Raw genomic sequence first — 21696 nt, 5'->3', positions numbered from 1 at the left:
GTCATGATGTCCAGGAAAAATTGAGTAAAGTAGTTATAAAATAGCTGTTACATGAAAAATTATCCTATTTTTGGGATGTTTTTTTTACATGCTACCTGCATGAATTAATGACAAACCGTAGTTCATGACTGAACAGATAACAGGCTTTGAACAATAACACCCACACTCCCTTTTTATCATTTTTGGTGATTTTAACAGAGGAAATTTGAGCCACAAACTGCAAATGTACGGACAGGACATAAGTTGTCCCATCAGGGATACTCATCATCACGCATGATGAGGAGAACCAAGACTTGGCTGGTTCCCTGATAACTGCAGGTTCAACAGGCACATTTCATCCCTCATCTGGTCTATCTCCCTCCCATCACAGCCCTGTTACCCTATTTTCCTGACACTCGGGCTTCATTTGTGAAGAGGATGTGAGTGGCTCTCCTAGGGACAAAATGCATGCATGTGTTTTGTAATGTGTAGTAGGATTCATTCCAAAAGATTCATTCAGTATAATCATGGGAGGCAATCGCTTGGTAAAACAACCTTTGTAATGTATTTTTCCTAATCCTTGCAAAATTGCAAATCGTTTTAAAATTGTTAAAAAAACCACATTGTTTTGTGAGGTTTTCCTTGGGGAAAACAGCAAGGTTGCAGTGGATTCATGAGCTAGTGAATCACAGCGCACGCTCGGTGGTTCCAACAGCTATCGTCATCAGACTGAGTGAAAACGTAAACGAGATAGCTAGCAAGAATATCTGTCTCCATTTCAGTTTACGATATTATCTGTTTATTATGGAGGATAATGTGGAAGGAGAAAGCGTGGGGTTCAATGAGAACAGGTAGGTTTGATGTTTAGGAAGGTCATTTCAGAGAAAATAAATGACTGAATAAAGTACAGTTGCAGCAGTTTTCCTCTTAGAAGGGGGAGGCTAGTAGCTACCGTAGGTAGCCACTTAGCAAGGTAGTGTTTGTCATGCAAGCTAGCTTAATCCAGACGAGCCAGACTTTTTGGTAGATAGCGTGCAGACGTTTACCAATCAGTCTACCAGTTACTGTGAACCGCCAATGCAAATAATTAGTTAGCCGTGAAATTGTATTGTACAGCTCACAGTAACAAAAAATAACAGTGCGCTGTGTTGATGGCGATGTTTTGATTGTTGGCGGTATTTGGCTGGCTAGCTGGCCATCATCCTCTTTCGCAGTATCCCAAGCTAACTGCGCTGGCTAGACCACTGCACGCTCTTAAGTTATTCATCGTGCAGAGTTTAACCAGAGAGCTGGTCAATAATGAATACCAGAAATTCCAACATTGTTTCAACCAACTTGTACTAGAAAGCTATGTGGGAGCCCTGGCGTGAGCTAGTCTATAATCAGATGTTTGGTCATATCGAGCTAACTAGCCATTCAGCTAACTAATAAGGATGGCGGACCCTGCTGGGTGTCTTCATTGAACAACTGCCAGTTATTTGCACTGGAAACAAAAGTTAGTTCAGGCAAGAAGTGGGACCCTAATTTTCCTATCTTGCAAGATCATCGTCTGTCTGGTAACATGGTCACTTGAGTAACGTTAAGCCACATATAGTTATGTATATAGTGTTGTATATAGCTAGCACTGAATGTATGTAGGACGTAAACACTTGTCTTTAAGTGTTGCTTTCATGTTCTTGTGAAGTTTCTCGGTTTTCAGTTGGTTATGTATTTTATGCCCTTCGTGCTCATGTTCTGTTATTCAGGATGGCGCAGCCACAGTCTTTGCGATTCCGAACCCCTGCTCCTCCCCCCACACCAGTCATGCGAAATCCTCCACCCCTGTTGAGACCCCCGCCTCCACCTTTCGGCGTTATAAGAGGCCCCCCCCCTCCACCGAGACCTCCATTTGGACGCCCACCTTTTGACCCAAACATGCCGCCCATACCGCCACCTGGAGGGATGCCTCCACCAATTGGACCCCCCCACTTGCAGGTAACTATGGCTCAAAAATCGTTTGTGCTCTCGTTTGTTAGTGTATTGACGCCTGAACCTTGGGTTTGGAACTATGTTTTGATAGCAAACTCCTCTGTGTAAATGGAAAAAACGTACAACTCTGTAGTGAGAGTGAAATGCTAGAGTTAGACTGACATGGTAAAGGCTCTAATGGTTTTAACCCCCCCCCCCCCCCCTCTTGTTTTTGTTTATCAGAGGCCTCCTTTCATGCCTCCCCCTATGAGCAACATGCCTCCACCTCCAGGAATGATATTTCCCCCCGGAATGCCTCCGGTCCCTGCAGGTGGGGGCCCCAAACTGCCCCCTTCAGAAGAGATTTGGGTGAAGAATACCACTCAAGAGGGAAAGGTATGTAGCACAAACGAGTTGTGTATTTTAAGGATACCTTGTTGTTGAATTACAGTGTATTACAAAATAACTATCTCAGGTATTAGCATTTCAATGGCCTCCATGGTTAAGTATCACCAGCAGAAAACCCTACATTTTGAACTTTTACCCCTTACCCAGGTGTATTACTACAATGTTCGCACACGGGAGTCAGCCTGGGCCAAACCAGAGGGTGTAAAGGTCATCCAGCAGTCTGAACTCAACCCTCTGATGGCCAATCAGCAAGCAGGGTCAGGAGGAGCTGTGGCTACTAGCCCCGTGTGTAGCAGCAGCAGCACCAACGCCAATAGCAGTGTCTCGGCCGTCAGCACCACGGCTCCCATCAGCATCTCCCCATCCCCCAGCTCCACCCAGGCCCCCTCCCCCAGCCGCAACCTCAGCTCCAGTCCCGAGCTGGCCAACAGTCCAGCCCCAGCCCTGCCTCCACCGGGGCCAAGTAAGAACACAAACAGCAGCTATTTAAACATGTCAGTTTACTAATAGCTTTTAACACTCTAAGGGATAATGTATAGACCGGCAGTCATTCTTGAACAAGAATATGATCAAGACCACCATGCACAGCCATTCATGAAAAATATAAGAAAATGCCCTTTTCGCTACGTGCTAAATCGTGTGCAGCCACTTACCTTCATTTTCAGTGTCGATTTTCTGTCAACTAATTTGGCAACAGATAGACAGGCTCATAGAGAAATAGGTCTATAACAAATCCTCAAGTATCTAATGCCATTCTGAAATAGCCTCGATAAGCCTGCTCTAGATTGTGAAAATGATTGGGACTTTTTGTTGTCTCTCGCTGTCCATAAGCAATGGACAGAGTCATTTTCGTTATGCATTAAGTGTTCCATGTAAAACTACCAAGATTGGTTACATCAGAGCAGTTTCACACTAAAGGATAGCATCCATGTTCCCTCACCTCAGAACAAGTTTCAAAATTGTGCTAGATCATTTTGTAAAGTAGATTTTCTGCAACAGAGGCAAGTATTTATGTAGCAGTCTAACAAATATCCACTTAAATGCTTTGCCTCATGATGCCTCAAATTCTCCTTTTTCTTCTCTCCCTCTATGTCCTCTCTTTCCTTTATCCAGCTTCCGCAATGTCAGAGATGCCTCCTGGAGCCTCTGTCCCCTCAAATGGGGGGCCGACACCCGTTACCGTGGTGACTGTCTCTGGGGTACCAACGTCAGTGACCCAAGTGCAGACAGTGCCCATGATGCCCCAGAGTCTCCAGGCAGGGATGCCCCACACCATGCCACAGCCCACAGCCACCGTGTCAGCCTTCCCTCCGGTCATGGTGCCTCCGTTCAGATTGCCTATGCCAGGAATGCACATCCCTCTGCCTGGTATTCAAACAATCTTCTTCTTCTTCTTATTATTATTATTCACTTGCTACGGCTGGGATGTCTGTCTGTGTGGTTTATGCAGTTCCAGGGCTCGACACTTAAAAGTGGTTTCCAGGCTTAGCAGCAAGACACAAACGTTTGGTTGCCAAAACTGACAACATTGCTGCTGTGACATGACCTCAGCACCTTGAATTAGCAGGATAATGGGAGGCAGGATGTTTCAGTAGGTGCTGAAAGGGTTGTGTTTACTGTAGAAATAGATGTTTGTGATAAGAGGGAATGCCAGGTTAAACAATAAGAAGTAATATGCAAATTCAAAAGCATAATAGTTTGCAAACTTCATCTTCACGTAAGGTTCGGCAAGCTAGGGGCACACACCTGTATTTGGTTTCACTTAGACTCATTTGGTTGTCAGTGTATTCATTGTGTTGTAAGTACTGTGTGTGTGTGTTACATAAGACTACAACAGTAGCATTCACAATTTAGCAACACAAACACTGCTTGCTTGCGATCTCAACAGCGGGAGGGGGACCCATGCTATCTGTGGGGAGACCACCGACGGTGGGTGAGAGTTCGCCACATGCCTTCACCTCCCCACCGATGACGAAGGGCCTGCTCGTCTTCCGTCCAGGTTCGGCTGCTTCGCCCTCTGTGCTGTCTTTGTGTGAATTGATGTTTTGATTTAGATCAGGTATGGTTTGAGTTAAGTCCATATTCCACAATGTGTTTTTTTTGTTTTTTCACAACAAAAAGCTGCCTGTAACTTGTTTGACTGCACACATTGAACTGTTTCTCGTGCGTAACAGTCACCACAATTCACTCAGTTGCCATAGGCAGCTTGTTCAGCACAAAATGAAATGTTGATTTTGTATTGTGTCGGGGTATCCTCGGTTGCTGGTTGTACTTTGGAGAAATATTTCCCATAATATTTCCCAAGAGAGACAGCCAGAGATCACAGCTCGGTTACCAGATGCCTAACTGTGGATGCCAAGGGCAACCTGGCAACCATTTACTGTCGAGCCCTGACCACAGCAACTCAGCTGCAGTAGTGTTTCTTTAGCCTAGAGAACAGAGATGCCACTAGAGGGCAGTGTTGACTGGGTAAATGGGAACAAATAGGCTCTTATACACAGCTGAATATTAAGGGGTGACTGGAACATTTCTGAGAGTGATGGATGAGTACTTAATTAATTTTGAGGCACTAAGCCTAACACATAACATCTGCCCAATATGACTCCTATTCCCTTTTGAGATGACTCGTGGTTCATGCCCAAATGTCCTAAAAGCTCACAATCATTTACTTCAACCAATGTCTCATTCTGTGTAAGTGCATCTTTGAAAACCTATCCAGGTTTTATTTTTTCCCTTATACGTTGTTTGGAATGCTTTGGCATTGGTCTGCATCATATGATCTTTCCCCCTGTTATCCTATTCAGGTTTTTCTCACTCATCTTGCTTAGGTATGCTACCAGGCATGGGCCCACCTTTAGTACCCATGGTCCACCCACAGCTGACCCTAGCGGCTACACAGGCATCCCTGGCAGGTGCCCTGTCTCTGCCTGAGTGGTCTGAGTACAAGACGATGGATGGGAAGACGTACTACTACAACAACCGCACACTGGAGTCAACCTGGGAAAAGCCCCTGGAGCTCAGGGAGAAAGGTGAGCGGTGAGCCCAGGCTCACTGAGCAAATGTAGTGCATAAAATAATATAGTGATTGTGCTGTGAATTTCTATTTTAATTCACTTTCAATGAAGAGATATGTGGGAATGTTGCATGTAATCATAGCACAATAATCATAGAATAACAGCACAGCTGGAATAGGCATGTGTTTCTCAACCTTTTCCTTCTATTAAATTATGTTTTTACATTTATCTTAGCTTTGGTGCTTATTTGTCATTATGCTCATTGTGCTTTTGACAGATAAGGAAGCTGATAAATCCAAAGAGAGGCAGGCTGTGGAGGACTCTGAGGATGTAGACATGGCTGATCAGGAAGTCACCGTGCAGCCAAAGGTCGAGATAAAAGAGGTAAGGTTGAGGAATGCCGTAGTAACCTATAAATCTAACGGGTAATACTGAGGTATTTGGAGAACACTGTGGAGTAAGGACCAAAGCGCCACTCCATACCCAAGCCTGGACTTCAGAATTTGGTGGATTCCATGTTTCAGTAAGCACAGTTATCTAGGTAATTTTAAGTTGGCAAGTTAAGGCTTTGTACACAACAATATGATGTGGTTCTTGTTGAAAAATGGCAGTGAATTTGGATTGAAAAAAATGTGCATTTTAAATTTATTTTTTAATGTATACTTTTCTGAATATATCAGCATTAGTTCAAAGGATATGTCCTTTATTTGTTATTTATGTATTTTGTTGATCACTTGAAAAATGGCCCTTTGTTCTTCATTTCTACTCTAGATGAAATGTCTATACTGAAGGATATTTTAATTGATGTTATTAATAAATAATTGGAAATAAAAATCCATACAGACCATAGTGCCAGTCTGTCTTTCCCTGCTTGTGACTCCTATTGGTTATGAATTTTTAATCTCCCTTTGTATTGCTCATATGGTTTGCTTAGGAGCCAAAGGATGAGGAGATGAGCGAAGCAGAGAAAGCTGCCCAGAGAGCCAAGCCTGTTGCCTCAAACCCCATCCCTGGAACGCCCTGGTGAGCACACACAAGAGTTCTCTGTGTTGATGATGAGAAACGGCACACAGTCAGTGAATTTGGTATTTGGTGGATATGACCCATGAGGCCAGTAGCCCCTTTCTTCTCTTCAGAAGTAGGTTTAGAAGGTGTGACGTATTCCTCTGTTCATGCGCAGGTGTGTGGTTTGGACTGGGGATGACCAGGTCTTCTTCTACAACCCCACTTCACGCATCTCCTTGTGGGACAGGCCGGCTGAACTGGTCGGCCGAGCCGACGTGGACAAGTACATCCAGGAGCCTCCACACAAGAAGACCCCTGAGGACGGACCAAAACCTGGTGAGGACCATGTTCGGTGCGAGGCTGTAGTAGCCTTGAGTGACCTTCAGTTAAACAAACGCTTGAAACGGCTAAAGGTGCTTTTTCTAGCTAATTTTTTAAATACAGAAGCTGGATGAGTGGACCTCAGATTAACAACAGTATTTTAAATTCAGTAGAATCCATGGATATCTTTTGTGGTTGACAGATGAGAAGCACATTACTATGTGCTTTGAAAAGAAGACTTTGCATTTGACATGCTTTGAAAAGAGCTGTGAAGGCATTTGGAAATGATAATGGCCAACTATTATCCAGTGACCTTTCGTTGCTTTTAAGGCTGAAATTGTATTTACATGATAATAATTGAATTGATGTTTCATAGCCCTTTTTGTGACACTGACCTTGCATGCGTTTCAGTTGTCACCAGGGAGATAAAAGAGGAGGAGCCAGCCAGAGAGGAGAGTGGCGAGGAGGAGGAGCCAGTGCAGGCCAAGAGAAAGAAGTAAGAACGCTCACACTCACAGTCTCTTTCCTTCTTTGTGTAGCTGAACATTAGTTGCACACGGAAACAGACGTGACTGTCGCTACGAAATTGCACTGTCAGGGTAGACTTTTTTTTTTTAATGCAAATCATGCCCAAAACAACCGCCAATGAGGATACGTTTACAGGCTTTTGCTCAAAGTCGCCCTTCACTTACGCATGTCCCTGTGGTCTAGTCAAAGATTTCAAATTGTCCTTTGAACCTCTGCATTTTGATTTTTCACATCTGACAACTGCTCTAATTTTTCCCAACCACATTTAGTTGTTCCTGTATATGTTAATATCCACCAGGGTACACAAAGCTAGCTTAACGTTAATCCTCAAGAGTCACCTATGCACCTATTTTTTTCTAAATAGCCGAACCACATCAGTAAAGTTTTTTTCATACTAACTAGGGGAGAAAACATCCATGGAAACCTTGAACTGACTACTTTCAAATGCATATACTGACAAGTAGAATATATTTTGTAGGGCTCCCTGAGGTATGTAAAACCAAAAACATGCACAAGGCAGCACTTGAGGAGACACCAATTAGGAAGGCACACTGTTCATGTTGTAGCAGGATAGTGCAGTGGCTGATACTGCTTTGTAATGGAGGAGAGAGACAGACCGCAGGGCTTCAGAGTGACGTTTCAACGTTGATATCGGCCTACGAAATAATATAGACTACGACGTGAAACTGGTGCAAGTACAACACAAGAAAACTACATCTCCCAAACACCGCTATATTTCAGCACGAGTTGTGCATCATGCTACATCAAGTGGCTCACTTCTCTCGAAATCAGGGGTGTGCGATTTAAAAAACTAACAATTTCTTCAGTGTTATGCAATATAGACTAGAAGGAACTCAAATCGCCCAAATAAAAAGAAAGAATAAGAATACCAATAAAGAAGAAAGTGCCAGGAAAGGTGTTCAAGTTTAACCCTGACTGGCTGAGGGATTTCAAGTGGCTCGGAAATGAAAAATCGAACAGTATAATGTTTGGTAACCTGCAGACTCTACTGTCTTTGTCTGCGTAAACCCGCACATGAGTGGTGAGGCAGTGATCAACCACAACACATTGCATTCATAAGGATGCGTCCGGTCACAGCCCAACAGTCTGCGCATTGTACAAGCTGCTGTTAGCAGGCAAGTGGCCACGACAACTCGGGAAGCTGTTTGGCAATTGATATGCTGAAAATGGTCGGTCTAATAGAAAACAAGGCGTCCAAGCTACAAATCCTTGCCGAGCCGATTTGATGTTTGCGCCATATGAATATAACTTAAAACAAATCATAAAATACGATGAACTGAAAATAAAGTAATAATCTGTCAAATTTCCTGTAAATTTTGTGTCAGTCATTGTGAACCTTTCCAATTGGTGCATTGGTTTGATTTAATTGTATACTAGTGCATTATGTTTAATCCTGGAGGTGTCGGTGTAGACCCGGGGGGAATATTGTGGTCTTGTAGAGAATTGTTGTCAATATGCCTTTTAAAACGAAGTGCTAATTTCTTTTTTTTAGCTTTAAAGTTTTATTCTCCTTACACTGAGTGAGGAAGCAGCTCCCAATGACCTACCCATTAGTAAATGAGGGCTATTTATATAATGGCATGGTAAATCTGCGATCGCTATTGGGTCATGACGTAGCAAGAAAACCTGAAAAACGCCCCATTTCACCAGTATAAACAAGTCCACATGTTGGGTTGTTTTCATACCGACTGAGGAGCGACAAGAGGCCGCCACACATCTCTGCTGCTGAGACTTCGCACCAGATCCAGGAGGAACTTGCTCTGGAGAGCGAGGAGGACAACCACTCGTCAGATGAAAGTGGTGAAGACAGTGAGGACGAACGTGTACACTTTGAGCTCCGTCTTGACCCCGCTGAGGATATTTGTGATATGTAAGTTATATTTGTTTGACTAGTTCTTGTAATGAATACTGTTGATAAACTTATAGTGAGTAAAACGCATGTCATATTATGCTTATGAATTATTTCAGGTTACTACCGTCAACTCTGCCTGGCGATTTAGAATAATATAAATCACTTTATGTCGCTAAAGCTATTATACCGTAAACTAAATATCATCATCAGAGTTGCGTTAATTATATTAGGCTACATACGTCAACGTTTGTTGTCGACGTTTGGAGTTTGTTGTCTGTGCAGAAATGACTCCTGTTGTGATTAGTCATTAGTGTATGCTGTTATAATGCTTATGATAGGTGTGAATCGAAACTCCATTAGGTGTAAATGATAGAAACTGGTCAGGTGTAAGTGATCAAAACTGGTGCGGTGATAATAGAAAGACATGTAAATATATGTAATTATCTCGCATGGCCGTTGTAATGGGTGAATTGCAATGCTGAAATGACAAATTCTATGTTTTAAAAATGCCTGAACATAAAATGAAAGAGCAACTGTTCATTTTTTTAAATTTACTGCATTTTACAGAAACGTGGAGAACACTGCACCAGCAACGCCAAAGAAAAAAGCACGGCGTCAGTCCAATCAGGAACCGTTCTCATGGAAGACAGAAACAGATGATGATGCCGCTCCATCAAAAATGCGTTTTTTCCCTGCAAGGGAGCCTGGTGTGCAACTGAATGCAGCTGACAATTACACTCCTGTGGACCTCTTCAAATTATTCTTTTCAGAGGATGCTGTGAAAACCCTCTGCCACAACACCAACAAGCAAGCTGCTAGGAGCATAGCCAGAGGTGCAAAGTACAAATGGGTGGATGTTGGAGTTACTGAATTCTACAAATACATTGGACTGATATTCTACATGGGCATGATCAAGCTGGATCACATATCTGACTACTGGAGGAGAAACACCATCTTCTCCATCCTTTTCCCGGGAGAGGTGATGGCAAGGAACAGACACAGTACAATAGCCTGGAATTTGCACATGAGCGACCCAGACGAGGATAAAGTGAATGATGCCAATAGGGGAACCTCAGCACATGACCGACTGTTCCGGCTCAAACCCCTCATGAACTCTATCCAGCTTGCCTGTAAGGCATTCTATCAACCCCGCAGGCACATCTCTGTGGATGAGCGTATGGTGGCCTCCAAGGGACATACTATGAGACAGTACATGAAGGACAAACCAACTAAGTGGGGATTCAAGTTGTTTGTGCTAGCAGACTCCTGCAATGGCTACACTTTGGAATTTTCTATATACACTGGAAAGAACACCATACCCACTGGGAACGGCATCTCTTATGACTCTGTCATGTCACTGCTTGACAGAAAGTATTTGGGGTCTGGATACTATGTGTACATGGACAATTTCTATACAAGCCCAAAGCTTTTCAAGGACTTGCTCACTTCTAATTTTGGTGCTTGTGGAACATACAGAGATTCCCGGAAGGACTTCCCACGCAATGGTCTCAATGCACTGACAAATAAGTCCCCTAGAGGATCGTTCCGCTGGATAAGGGATGGTCCTCTTGTCTTTGTGAAATGGATGGATACACAAGAGGTGTCTGTCTGCTCCAGCATCCATGCAGCCTACACTGGGGATGTAGCAAAGAGAAAAGTGAAATCCAAAGAGGGTGTCTTCGGCACACAGTTGTTTACATGCCCCGCACCTGTGGCAGAATACAACAAGTTCATGGGAGGTGTGGATTTGTCCGATCAGTTGATCCAGTATTACACAACACAGCATAAAACTGTGAAGTGGTACAGGAAACTTTTTCTTCACTTTCTGGATATTGCTGCAACAAATGCCTACCTTCTCCACAAAGAACTCCACATGCAAAACGTACACAAGGACAGCATGTCCCACAAGGTTTTTATGGAGCAGCTCATTGCACAGCTGTGTGATGTGCCCGTGAAGACTGCAAGGACAGCGGCTCCTGTAAGGAACGCCAGCCATGTTCACAAGCCTGTTTGTGCGGTCGAGGATGGGAAGAAGGCTCGTGATAACCGCAAGGGCTGTGCATATTGCAGATTGCATAGGGGAAAATACGCAAAAACCCTTTGGAAGTGCAAAGCATGTGATGTCTACCTTTGCCTTATACCAGAGAGAAACTGTTTTGATGATTGGCATCCTGATGAGGACTGATCATTTCTGTAATCTATCGAGTAGCCGACAGCTGAAAAAGCCATATTTTTGAAGAGGCCATATTTTATCCTGTTTTGTACAGTGGCTACATTGGCTTTGGAGAAGAATACTAATATTTAATATTTCTGAATGCTCCAATCACCTATGTTTAGCTAACACCTATGTTTTCAAGGTTCTAAGCTCAAAAGTCTTGGCCAGAAATCTTTACTGTTTTTGAGCACCTCTGAAAGTAGGCGTTTACATTTGATTTAAATTACAAAATATATATATTAGTAAGCACACTACTGGTTTCCTATCGAAGAAGCCTTGCGACAGATTCAGAAAGGCCTTTCCTGGTGAACAACAGTGAATACAACTTAGGCGGGCTTATTTTTTTAATTTAATTTTACAGAAATGAAAATAAGACTGTTTGTGCGGTGTGCTTATGTGGGGAGCAATGCTGTCCGAGTGAAACGGAACCTTTAAGGAAGAAGCCGCGTAAATGTCAATCCAGTCCGCGAGTTAGAAAAGAAGCTGATGAAAGACCAAAACAGACATTGATGCAGTGCCAGAAACACTGACGTTTCTTCCGGCGAAGGAGCCTGGTGTGCAACTGAGCACAGAAGAGTCACACTTCTTGGGAAAATTCTTCTTCTCCGAGGACGCTGTCGAAACCCTGTGCAAAATCATCATCATCATCATCATCATCATCATCATCATCAACAAGCAAGCTGCCAGGAACATACCTTTACATTTAGTCATTTAGCAGACGCTTTTATCCAAAGCGACGTACAAAGGAGAGAACGATCAAGCTACGAGCAATAGAGGCGTAGTGTAACAATAAATACTATTTTACAAAAGAAATAAAAAAGTGCAGGAATGTAACTACTGTGCGTACCAGTAAAGTACTAGTTAGAGGAGATAGCATTAGAGGAAGGATAAGGAGAAGTCGGAAGAGGAAGGGAGAGGAAGTGGAACTCTGAAGAGTTGGGTCTTCAAGGCAGAGGTGTCAGGTATACCTGGAGGGATGTTGAGTTGTCTGGTTGGTACATCGGGCTGGTATTGTACATTCAACATGAAGAAGCTGGAACACATGGCTGACTACTTGAGACACAGCAGCATCCAGACAAGGACATCATGAATGATCGAAAGAAGGGAACTCCTGCCTATGGCGTTATGGTCGCTTCCCAAACTAATAGGAAGGCCTGCAGCGGCCACAACCCCTGTACATATTGCAGGAAGCATGGGGGCAGGCAAGTGAAAATACCCTGGAAGTGCAGTGCATGCAATGCTCTCAGCCTACCCTGTGTCTCCTTCCATATTTTCTTCTCCATTTGTGCCATTTCATTTCTGTTCTTACAATTTCCTATTTAACAAAAAATGATTTTGTTCTTCAGTCTTTTAAACAGTGTAACTGGTTTTCAGTACTTCCCTCAGTCACCATATGACCAGTAGTGGGCAGTGTTTGCATGGCTTGTGCTAGTTTATCCCCCAGATTTGTCTGTGTCTTCTAGGTTGGCAACTAGCTTGTACTGTATGGAGTTGTTTTTATAGCTTGGGTTGAATGTATTGGTAAAAGTGTCTCATGGTGGCGTTGGGCTGGGGGTTCTGCGTAAGCTTAGTGTGGGACCACCACTTATCCTTTTCCTTTTCTTTGAATCAAAGCAAGTTATATGGCCCCTTTTTAAGGAACTTTTTATGTTTCTGATGGGGAAGATCAAAGAAGCGAGCACCTTGTTACTTACCATTGATAATGTGAACTGAAAAGCCTTTTCCTCATAGTCCTTAAGGACTGAATTGATGCGGTATGGAAGGGGCAGTGGCTTAGTAATGTCTTTGTGGAAGATCACATTGCCAAGAAGCTCATTTAAGAGTTGCAAAGCAACAGCGTAAAAGTAACCATTCCTTAAACAGGGTAGTGTTACTAGAATTAATATTGGTACATTGTCTGTACTGGCAGCAGTTGTTTCTGGGAGTGCACACAGTGAGTTGTAGGCTGAAGTGTCTGCATTTAATGTGGCAGTCAGTAGCCCTGTTCCTTCATGTCTATCTGGACTATATATCAGTCCGCTAGTCTTTTAGGGCGCTTTGTTGTACCCCATACCTATGAACGTTTGTTTAACGTTGTTTAATTTGAGAAGCATCTCATGGTACGGAAAGGAATTTTTGGTAGGTAGGCCTCCGGTGCTAAAAACTAGACCAAACTTGCGTAACAGCCAGCCTTGCCCTTCAAAACACCAACAACAGCTCAGCTGGCACTGATAAAACGTAACTTGCTAATTCGTTTATTTCAGTAATATCTTTGGCAACTTCATGCTGTGAAGCTGTTCTTGCTGGGGTTTGTACTTCCAACCACAAAACTACATAGTAAATCGTCTGAGTGGAAACACAACATATTATTCTCCCACCCTAACTGTGTGCCATCAAACTGCAGTGTGTTAAAATAAACGATCTACACAATTTTACCTTATATAGTCAAAAATCTACATATTGTCATTTTAATCTGGCCAAAGGTGCTGGGCAATGCATCTTATTAGGCAATAGAGTGAATTTAGCTTTATGATAAAAATGAATGGTTTAAATATTAAATGTCGAGTCCATTTCTTTATACATCACCTACAACACTGTTTTTTGATACCTCTTAGACTATTGATTGCAATTCTATGCTTGTGTGTTGCGCATACACACTTACTCCTGCAGGATTGCTGTTGTGATATTTTCATTTGTGTTGCCAATGTGATCAAATAGAGCCAATTCAGCCACTGTTGCCCATCAGTGCCCTGCAAGCCTGCAACTCCCTGCCCCAAACAGTGGTCCTGTTGCACTGGGGACTATTTTTCAGGGAGCGCCTCTAGCACTGGGGAAGGCCAACATGGGCCTCTGAGGTAACGACCTTGCTTGACCTTCTTTTAGACTACTCTGGGAATGCAATGGAGAGAGGAAACGTAAAGAAATTAGCTAAATAATTAATGAAATACTCAATTGGGAGTCATCCACATGTGCAGGTCTCGCTAGACCAGCTCCATGGTATTGTGTGATTTGTGGCATTTAAAGCAAAACTGGATTCATTACAGCAGGAGGAATGATCAGCTGAACAGTTTCCAAAGAAGGAAGGCACTCCATATTCCAGTGTTCTGTTTGAAGGTAACGCCAGCTAGTCCTTCCACCATTCAACCCTCTAATGCACCCCTAGCCACCAGATTGCACCCTCAGCACTGCTTTTGGGTTGGAGCCTCGCTCTCCTCATTCACATGTCACAGATGAAGCCCCTTGATCCACACACTGCCCCATGGGGAAAAAATGAACTTTAAAAAAAAAAAGAAAGAAAGGAAAACAGATTTTCTTTTTCAGATGGCAGCTTCCTCTGGTACGGTTCTGGCCTCGATCTGGCCCGGATCTGTTCCAGCGGCAGACGCTGTCTGTGGTTCTTGTCCTCCTACCCTGACTCTTGTCTTTTTCTCTATCCCCACTCGGCATGGCAGGAAGGAGGAAGTGAAAGAGGCTGACCTGGAGAAAGAGGCAGCCCTGGAGGCCGAGCTGAAGGCAGCTCGGGAACGGGCCGTCATGCCACTGGACGTGCGCATGACACAGTTCCGGGACATGCTGCTCGAGAGAGGGGTAAAACACTTCAACCGCAATACTACTGTTACCAGCTCTGTAATGTTAGACACATAAAACTGAATGGAAGCCCAAGCAAGGTACAATCTTCAGTTTATTTCTTGTTATCCTTTCTTTTTTTTTCCCTCTTCACCTTCCTCCTCCTTCATGCTCTTTTCTGATTTAAATTAATTTGTGTCTTGAGCTACTTTCTTTTATCTATAAGTTCCTATATTTGTATTTCTCTCTTTGAATAGATGATGAATTGTATGTGTTCATTTTTTTCATTGTTTGTCCTAAAGGAATATTTTAGATCTATTGTCTCACCAGAGGACCATTGGGGAAATGTGCCACTTGGATTAAATACAAACAAGTCTAAACAATTGCTAGACTAGAATAGGGTCACTTTTCCACTTGCATGCTTTATTTTTGCTCTGTCGCACTTTCCATAATGGGCACTGATTTTGCTTTTGTCTCTATCGTGATCTATGAAGCATTTTTGACATTTTCCTTTTTTTTAGAATCTATGCAAAATATTATTATTATTATCTATTTTTTTTTACTTAGTTTTTTTTTTTAGATCCGCACACAATGCTGTTCCTTCTCAAAAGGAGACACAAGTGAAACAGGAGTCAAACACAAGTGCTCGGGTGTGGGCATGGTTTAAACCTGAAGTGGAAAAGTGACACTAGCTAATGATAAGGGAGGGTCTTACAGCTGTTGAGGTGGTTTCACTGGCAGGAATCTGTAGCTGGCTTTCAATCCAACTTTTTAATGCGAATGTTGACCATTTCAATAGGTAATCCTAAGTGGAAACGCTTAAAATATAGTATTTTAAGACGAGGTTGCTTTTAGTTGCTTTCGTTTTTAATTTTGCTTCAGTTTAATCCAGTGTAATTTAGTGTGAGGCCTTTCTTAGCCATTAGCTAGCTGACAATACTATACAATGCTTCTTTATTTAGTTCTCATGTCATGAGTCTTTGATCTGACCTGGGTTTTAAACTCTCAGATACTTTTGTGTTTTTGTATGAGAGAAAAACTAAATTTGACATCAATGTGTTTTTAGCTTAGTGCTATGGCAGTAATATGGTCCACATATAGAAGGAAGTTTTTTTTTTTTTTTTTCCTTTGCCTTGAATCATTTACCTCAACTCTGCCCAATTCATCTCATGATCTATGTGAAGTTGTAGCTAAACCTCACATTTATCCAGTGGCTACAAAGGCTTCAATGGTCAACATGGGGACTTACCACAGATATCTAGTCTTTGTTCTGATAAATAATGTAATAACTTTTTGCTTTTTAATATGCCTCTGCATACTCAAAGTGTAATTATCAGTCAATTGGTTGTACATGTCAATTATGTTATACATTTCACCTGTTAATATGTGTAGCATATTGTTGAAGATCATGTTTCAGTGGCATTCATTTGATTCTCAAAGCTACATTTGACTCATTTGATTTGAGCAGAATGCTCTAACTGCTTACTACTGTATTTCTGCTAAAAGTTTCATGAATAGAATGAATTCTATCTAAAAAAAGACCTTTTGTGTAGACTGGCCACACATTCAAGCTATCACCATGTTTGAAAAGGAATCTTTCTGAACAATGTGATATTGGTAAAATCATAATCATATGCTGGGCCTCTTGTGATGACTTACCCCTACCCCTGTTGTAGGTCTCAGCCTTCTCCACCTGGGAGAAAGAGCTACATAAGATAGTGTTTGACCCTCGCTACCTTCTGCTCAACTCCAAGGAGAGGAAACAGGTACAGATGAATTGCCTGGAAAATTAACATTTAAATCACATATATTTTGTGTTTTCTTGTTGTTGATACAGATACAAATGAATACCTAGGTTATAACTAACTTATAATACATTAATTCTTGTTTGTGTGTGTATGGCGTGCGTGTGGCCTATTCCACAATTAGTTCCCATTTTGCTTTCAAACCGTTTTAATAAGGCTGCTGGTAAATGCTCATGCAATGGTCTTTGGCGCTAAAAACGCTAAAAATGCTCATGCAATGGTCTTTGGCGCTAAAAACGCTTTGCATACTTTGTTGCTTGAGTAGCTTAATGGGCGACATGCAGCCATCAGGTTTTTTCTAAAGAGATGGTGGTGGTGTTTTCTCAAAACCCCTCTGTTCATACCGCAGGAGAAACAAATGGCACTGGAAACTCCTGTGCTTTTGAGATTGCATGAATGTAGATTTAGCAGTTTAGTCATACTGCCTTAGACAATTTAGTTTTTCTTTGTTATAATGACATAATGACTTAAGCACTGGCTTGGAGTGAAATAAACTCTTCCTCGTCCTCCTCCTCCTCCTGTGCAGGTCTTTGACGGGTATGTGAAAACCCGTGCGGAGGAGGAGAGGAAGGAGAAGAAGAACAAGCTGATGCAGTCCAAGGAGGACTTCAGGAAGATGATGGAGGACTCCAAACTGCACGTCCGGTCAGTATGCCATCATAGATGATGAGATAATAATAATAATAATAAACTATATTTGTATATTGACAAATTAGATGGTTTGGCTTTAACTGATTGAGCTTGTAACTAGTGTGCAAGTTTGCCAACAAGTTAACCCCATACAGTTTTGTTGAAATTGCTTTGTTTTGCCTTTTTTCTATCAAAAGGACAACATTCAGCGAGTTTGCTGGTAAGCATGCTAGAGACTCCCGCTTTAAAGCCATCGAAAAAATGAAGGACCGTGAGACCATCTTCGTAGAGTTCATGACCGCTCTGAGAAAGAGGGAGAAAGAGGACACGAAAAACAGAGCTGAAAAGGTCGGCACCAGTGACCGTAATACCCCCTACTTCCATCTACATCTGCATCACTATCTCTTTCTCTCTTTGAGATTTCGACCGGTGCAAACCTCATTCCCACCCCTTACTATCTTTCTCCTATGCTCCGCTATTCTGCTGTACTCTACTGCACTGTTCTGTTTGATTGATGATGATTATTCTGCTGTTGTTTGATTGATGATTATTCTGCTGTGTGTCTACAGGTCAAGCAGGACTTTTTCGACTTGCTGAGTGACCACCACATCGACGTGCAGCAGCGCTGGGCGAAGGTGAAGGATAAGGTGGAGACTGACCCGCGCTACAAGAGCGTGGAGAGCTCCGCGGCCCGCGAGGAGCTCTACAAACAGTATGTGGAGAAACAAGCAAAGGTGGGAGCCGGCAACACTACTGCACCCTCTACCCCCCCCCTTCTCTAGTATTGCTTTTCAGTGCAGGGGAGGACAAATATTACAGCAACTAAAGGCTTGGGTGGTTTCATGTCAACAAATTGCACATAACGAGTAATATACAGGAAATGATGTGAATGGGGGCCATCTTCGTGTTTTTTGAAAGGACAAACGTACTTACGCATTCACGCACGCCACACACAGCACCACACACACATCCTGTGGATCTGAACGTGGTCTTATTGACGCGTGCTCCTCTTCTGTGTTTCGTGTGCGGATATCTGAACTAGAATGTGTCCATCCTCTGCTGCCCCCTCGTGTGTGCAGGAGTGTTTCTGAACAACACCATTTCTCTCTGTCTGCAGAACATGGATGCTGAGAAGGAGAAGGAGCTGGAGAGACAGTCTCGGATCGAGGCGAGCCTTCGGGAGCGAGAGCGGGAGGTCCAGAAGGCCCGCTCTGAGCAGACTAAAGAGATCGACCGCGAGCGCGAGCAGCACAAGCGAGAGGAGGCCATCCAGCACTTCAAGGCCTTGATGTCTGATATGGTGTGTTACAGAACGTGCTGATACTTTTTCAAGCACTTTGTGGTGTGGAACTTTAAAATCCCTTTGAAATACTGACCAAAGTTGATCTTCAAGAAATGTACCATATGCTTGTATGTATTCAAGTCGTCATCCAATATATTCCTAACCTTTTTTTTTCAAGAAGCATAGATGATTCTTTGTTCTACCCAGCACAGTTCCATGAGACCAAAATCATGTTTTTAAGCCTCTCTGTTCTGAGCTGAATAAACAGAACACTTCAATAAGAACACTTCAACAAGCCAATCAGGAACTTTCTCACTTCCTGATTAATCCTGTCAGCAGTGCTTGAGCAGAGAGAGACTAACAACAGACGTGGTGACTGATGTGGGTGTGCCGAACGCTGATGGTTTCTAAATTGAGTACCAATTGTGTTTCGTGTTCCTGTGGAACTGCAGGTGAGGTCCACAGACGTGTCGTGGGCTGAGACGAGACGGAACCTGCGGAAGGACCACCGCTGGGAGTCGGCCTCGCTGCTGGAGCGCGACGACAAGGAGAAGCTCTTCAACGAGCATGTGGAGGCGCTCACCAAGAAGAAGAAGGAGCACTTCCGGCTGCTTCTGGACGAGACTGCCGTGGTGAGACGAGTGCCCTCACAGTCAAACTGTTAAGAACATCAGCACTAGTGACGAACCAAGACCTGATTCATGACAACTACTAATATGCTATACTACTATAACTATGCCTCACATATTCTAAATGGAGAGATCCACAGTGGTTAAAGAAGCCAATCACGTAGAGCATAATATGATCTAATCAAGCTAACTCTGATGAATAACTGTATGAATGCAAAGCTGTAGAGAGGGCGTATCCAGGCTATACATTCAAATTGAATATGGAAATTAATTTAGCACCATGTTAGGTTGTCATTTGGCAGACATTGCATGAATCAAACAATGATTTTGTGCAACTGCAGTGTTTTGAATTGTATTTCTGTGTGTGCAGACCATGCTGCATGCATGAACTCTTCCCTATGTGCTGTGCTCAGTCTCCGTGCTTAAGGCGGTTATCTTTTGTAGATCACACTGACGACCACCTGGAAGGAGGTGAGGAAGATCATTAAGGAGGACCCCCGCTGCATCAAGTACTCCAGCAGTGAGCGGGTGAGTCAGCCATGGTTCTAGCACCCTGCCCTAAAACCAGTCTGATTGAGTTTCAGTCTTTCTTTTTTCTTTTTTTTTTTTTTAACCCTAGAGGGTAAAATATTTACACTTATTTTCATGAATGTTTCATGTGCTGTTTTATCCTCCCTCACGCAGAAGAAACAGAGGGAGTTTGAAGATTACATCAAAGACAAATACATCATAGCCAAGGCCGACTTCAGGACACTTCTGAAGGAGACCAAGTTTATCACATACAAGTAAGCTCAGGAATCTCATGGTTTTTGTCCTTTTCATACTTTATTTTTAAGAAGTACTTTTTTTGTGGTGGTGTTCACGGTAACATTGAAAAGAAAATCAGTATTTTAAAGACAATATAGGAGGTTCTTTAAAGAGACAGTATGCAACAATCTTTTTTTTTAGGTAACTAATACTGCATGTTTTTATAGAAAACTAACTGTTAATCATCTTCAGTTTAATTTTCATGGTATATGGGCACATAAAGGACAGATAAATACACCTGTCATTCCAACTAGCCATCTAGGCCTATCGCGTAATGATAGTTTAGGATTGTGTTTGTGACTTCAGCATGGACTTAAATTGAAATTAGTAGAAATGTTTTATTGTGTGGTTTATACTTGCCAAACGAATACCCGATAAATTCTGGAACTTGATGGTGGTTCTAACTTCTCCAATGCTCCCTCAGGTCCAGGAAGCTGATCCAGGAGTCGGACCAGCACCTGAGAGACGTCGAGAAGGTCCTGCAGAACGACAAGCGCTACCTGGTGCTGGACTGCGTGCCCGAGGAGCGCCGCAAGCTCATCAACTTCTACATCGAGGATCTCGACCGACGCGGACCTCCACCTCCCCCCACCGCGTCCGAACCCACCCGCCGCTCCACCAAGTGAAGACCCCTACCTCCTTCACCACCACCCGCAAAAGACTCATACCTCCTGCTTTCTCCCCAATCCCACCCACCACACCCCACCCCACCCCACCCCAAACATGACGTGTATGAGACCCCACCCCGAACTTTAACTCGCCTTTGAGCCCAGTGGTATTGGCCCATGCGAAGGTGTCAGTGACGTGGGGGGCGCCTTGTGGCCGATCCGAGACTACTGGTGAGCTTCAGCTCTCTGCCAAGCAGGGTATTTATTGTGTAGCCCCTGACGACACACATCCCCCGTCCCTACCACCGCCATCTCAAGCGCTATGACTTGACGAGGGGAGAGTGTTGTTCAGTTCAGTTCAGTGTTTTTTGAGCCACGCAACGCCGTGGTGAAGAGGTTATGAAGTCCGACAAAAATGCATTTTGGTTTGAATGCATGATGATTGGAATCAGAGGAAAACGACTGCGAGAGAGGGCCTTAGTCGTGTGCTTTACCCATACACAAGCTCTCGCGGTTGTACCGTCTGTAATTAGTTTGTGTGTGTGTGTGTGTGTGTGTGTGTGTGTGTGTGTGTTCAGGCATTGCGACTGTATTTTTGTTTTTGTTTGTTTGTGTTTACTGGAATAAATACAAGCTCTTCTGTTGAAGTTTATAACATCTTATAATATCATTACTGTATGTTTGAGAAAGATAATCTTTCTTCATTACTTTTTAGAGTCTGTGTTAAATGTTTGCAAATTATTATCTCAAATTATTTTCAGGAAATTTGCCTACTCAATACATGTAATCATTTTCACATTTAGTAAGTAGCATAGGGTATTCTAATGGACACCATTGGCAGAATGTGTGACTTTTGCACAATTTAAAAGTGTGTAGTGGTAGGGGTTCCTGCAACCCCACAACTTGGTTGTTCCGTTTGCCATTGATGTACCCCCAGCACCTTATGTGTGTATGTGGCTCTCTGGACTGCATGGTTGCCTATAGGGGAATGGCCATGTACACTACCAGTAGAATGCACAAGGCGGCACTCCTCTAACTTTGAAACTACCATTTGTTACATATATTGCCCTCCAGAATGATTGGCATTCAATAATGATTC

The 21696-nt window shown here is 43.1% G+C and overlaps 1 protein-coding gene across 5 annotated transcripts; it reads left to right on the top strand.

Annotated features, from left to right (window-relative positions):
* Positions 1-665: 665 nt before the first annotated feature.
* LOC105902382 (transcription elongation regulator 1) lies at positions 666-21249 on the top strand. Of its 5 annotated transcripts, XM_031571955.2 has the most exons (21): positions 675-830; positions 1725-1953; positions 2170-2322; positions 2482-2797; positions 3448-3702; positions 4223-4333; positions 5139-5363; positions 5626-5732; positions 6283-6371; positions 6529-6689; positions 7086-7170; positions 14722-14857; positions 16513-16602; positions 17168-17286; positions 17469-17619; positions 17841-18005; positions 18389-18571; positions 19006-19185; positions 19627-19710; positions 19867-19967; positions 20414-21249. In XM_031571955.2, exons 1-21 carry the CDS (start codon positions 784-786, stop codon positions 20613-20615), a joined length of 3189 nt encoding a protein of 1062 aa, XP_031427815.1. In that variant the 5' UTR covers positions 675-783; the 3' UTR covers positions 20616-21249. The 5 variants fall into 5 exon arrangements, with proteins under 5 accessions (XP_031427813.1, XP_031427812.1, XP_031427814.1 ...); XM_031571956.2 differs by lacking the exon at positions 4223-4333 and having other exon boundaries at positions 5163-5363; XM_031571953.2 differs by lacking the exons at positions 14722-14857; positions 16513-16602; positions 17168-17286; ... (5 more) ...; positions 19867-19967; positions 20414-21249 and adding exons at positions 8917-9093; positions 9643-12062 and having other exon boundaries at positions 666-830; positions 5163-5363.
* Positions 21250-21696: the final 447 nt, after the last annotated feature.

This window comes from Clupea harengus, chromosome 8, assembly GCF_900700415.2.
Source record: "Clupea harengus chromosome 8, Ch_v2.0.2, whole genome shotgun sequence".
Lineage (NCBI taxonomy): Eukaryota > Metazoa > Chordata > Actinopteri > Clupeiformes > Clupeidae > Clupea > Clupea harengus.
The sequence above is the reverse complement of the archived record's forward strand: the minus strand, read 5'-3'. Positions and strand labels throughout refer to the sequence as shown.

Coding starts and splice junctions, on each gene's coding strand:
- LOC105902382 (XM_031571952.2), top strand. CDS start 784: ATGGAGGATAATGTGGAAGGAGAAAGCGTGGGGTTCAATGAGAACAG. Junction 3,703..4,222: donor AATGCACATCCCTCTGCCTG/GTATTCAAACAA, acceptor CGATCTCAACAG/CGGGAGGGGGACCCATGCTA. Junction 5,364..5,625: donor CCTGGAGCTCAGGGAGAAAG/GTGAGCGGTGAG, acceptor TGCTTTTGACAG/ATAAGGAAGCTGATAAATCC.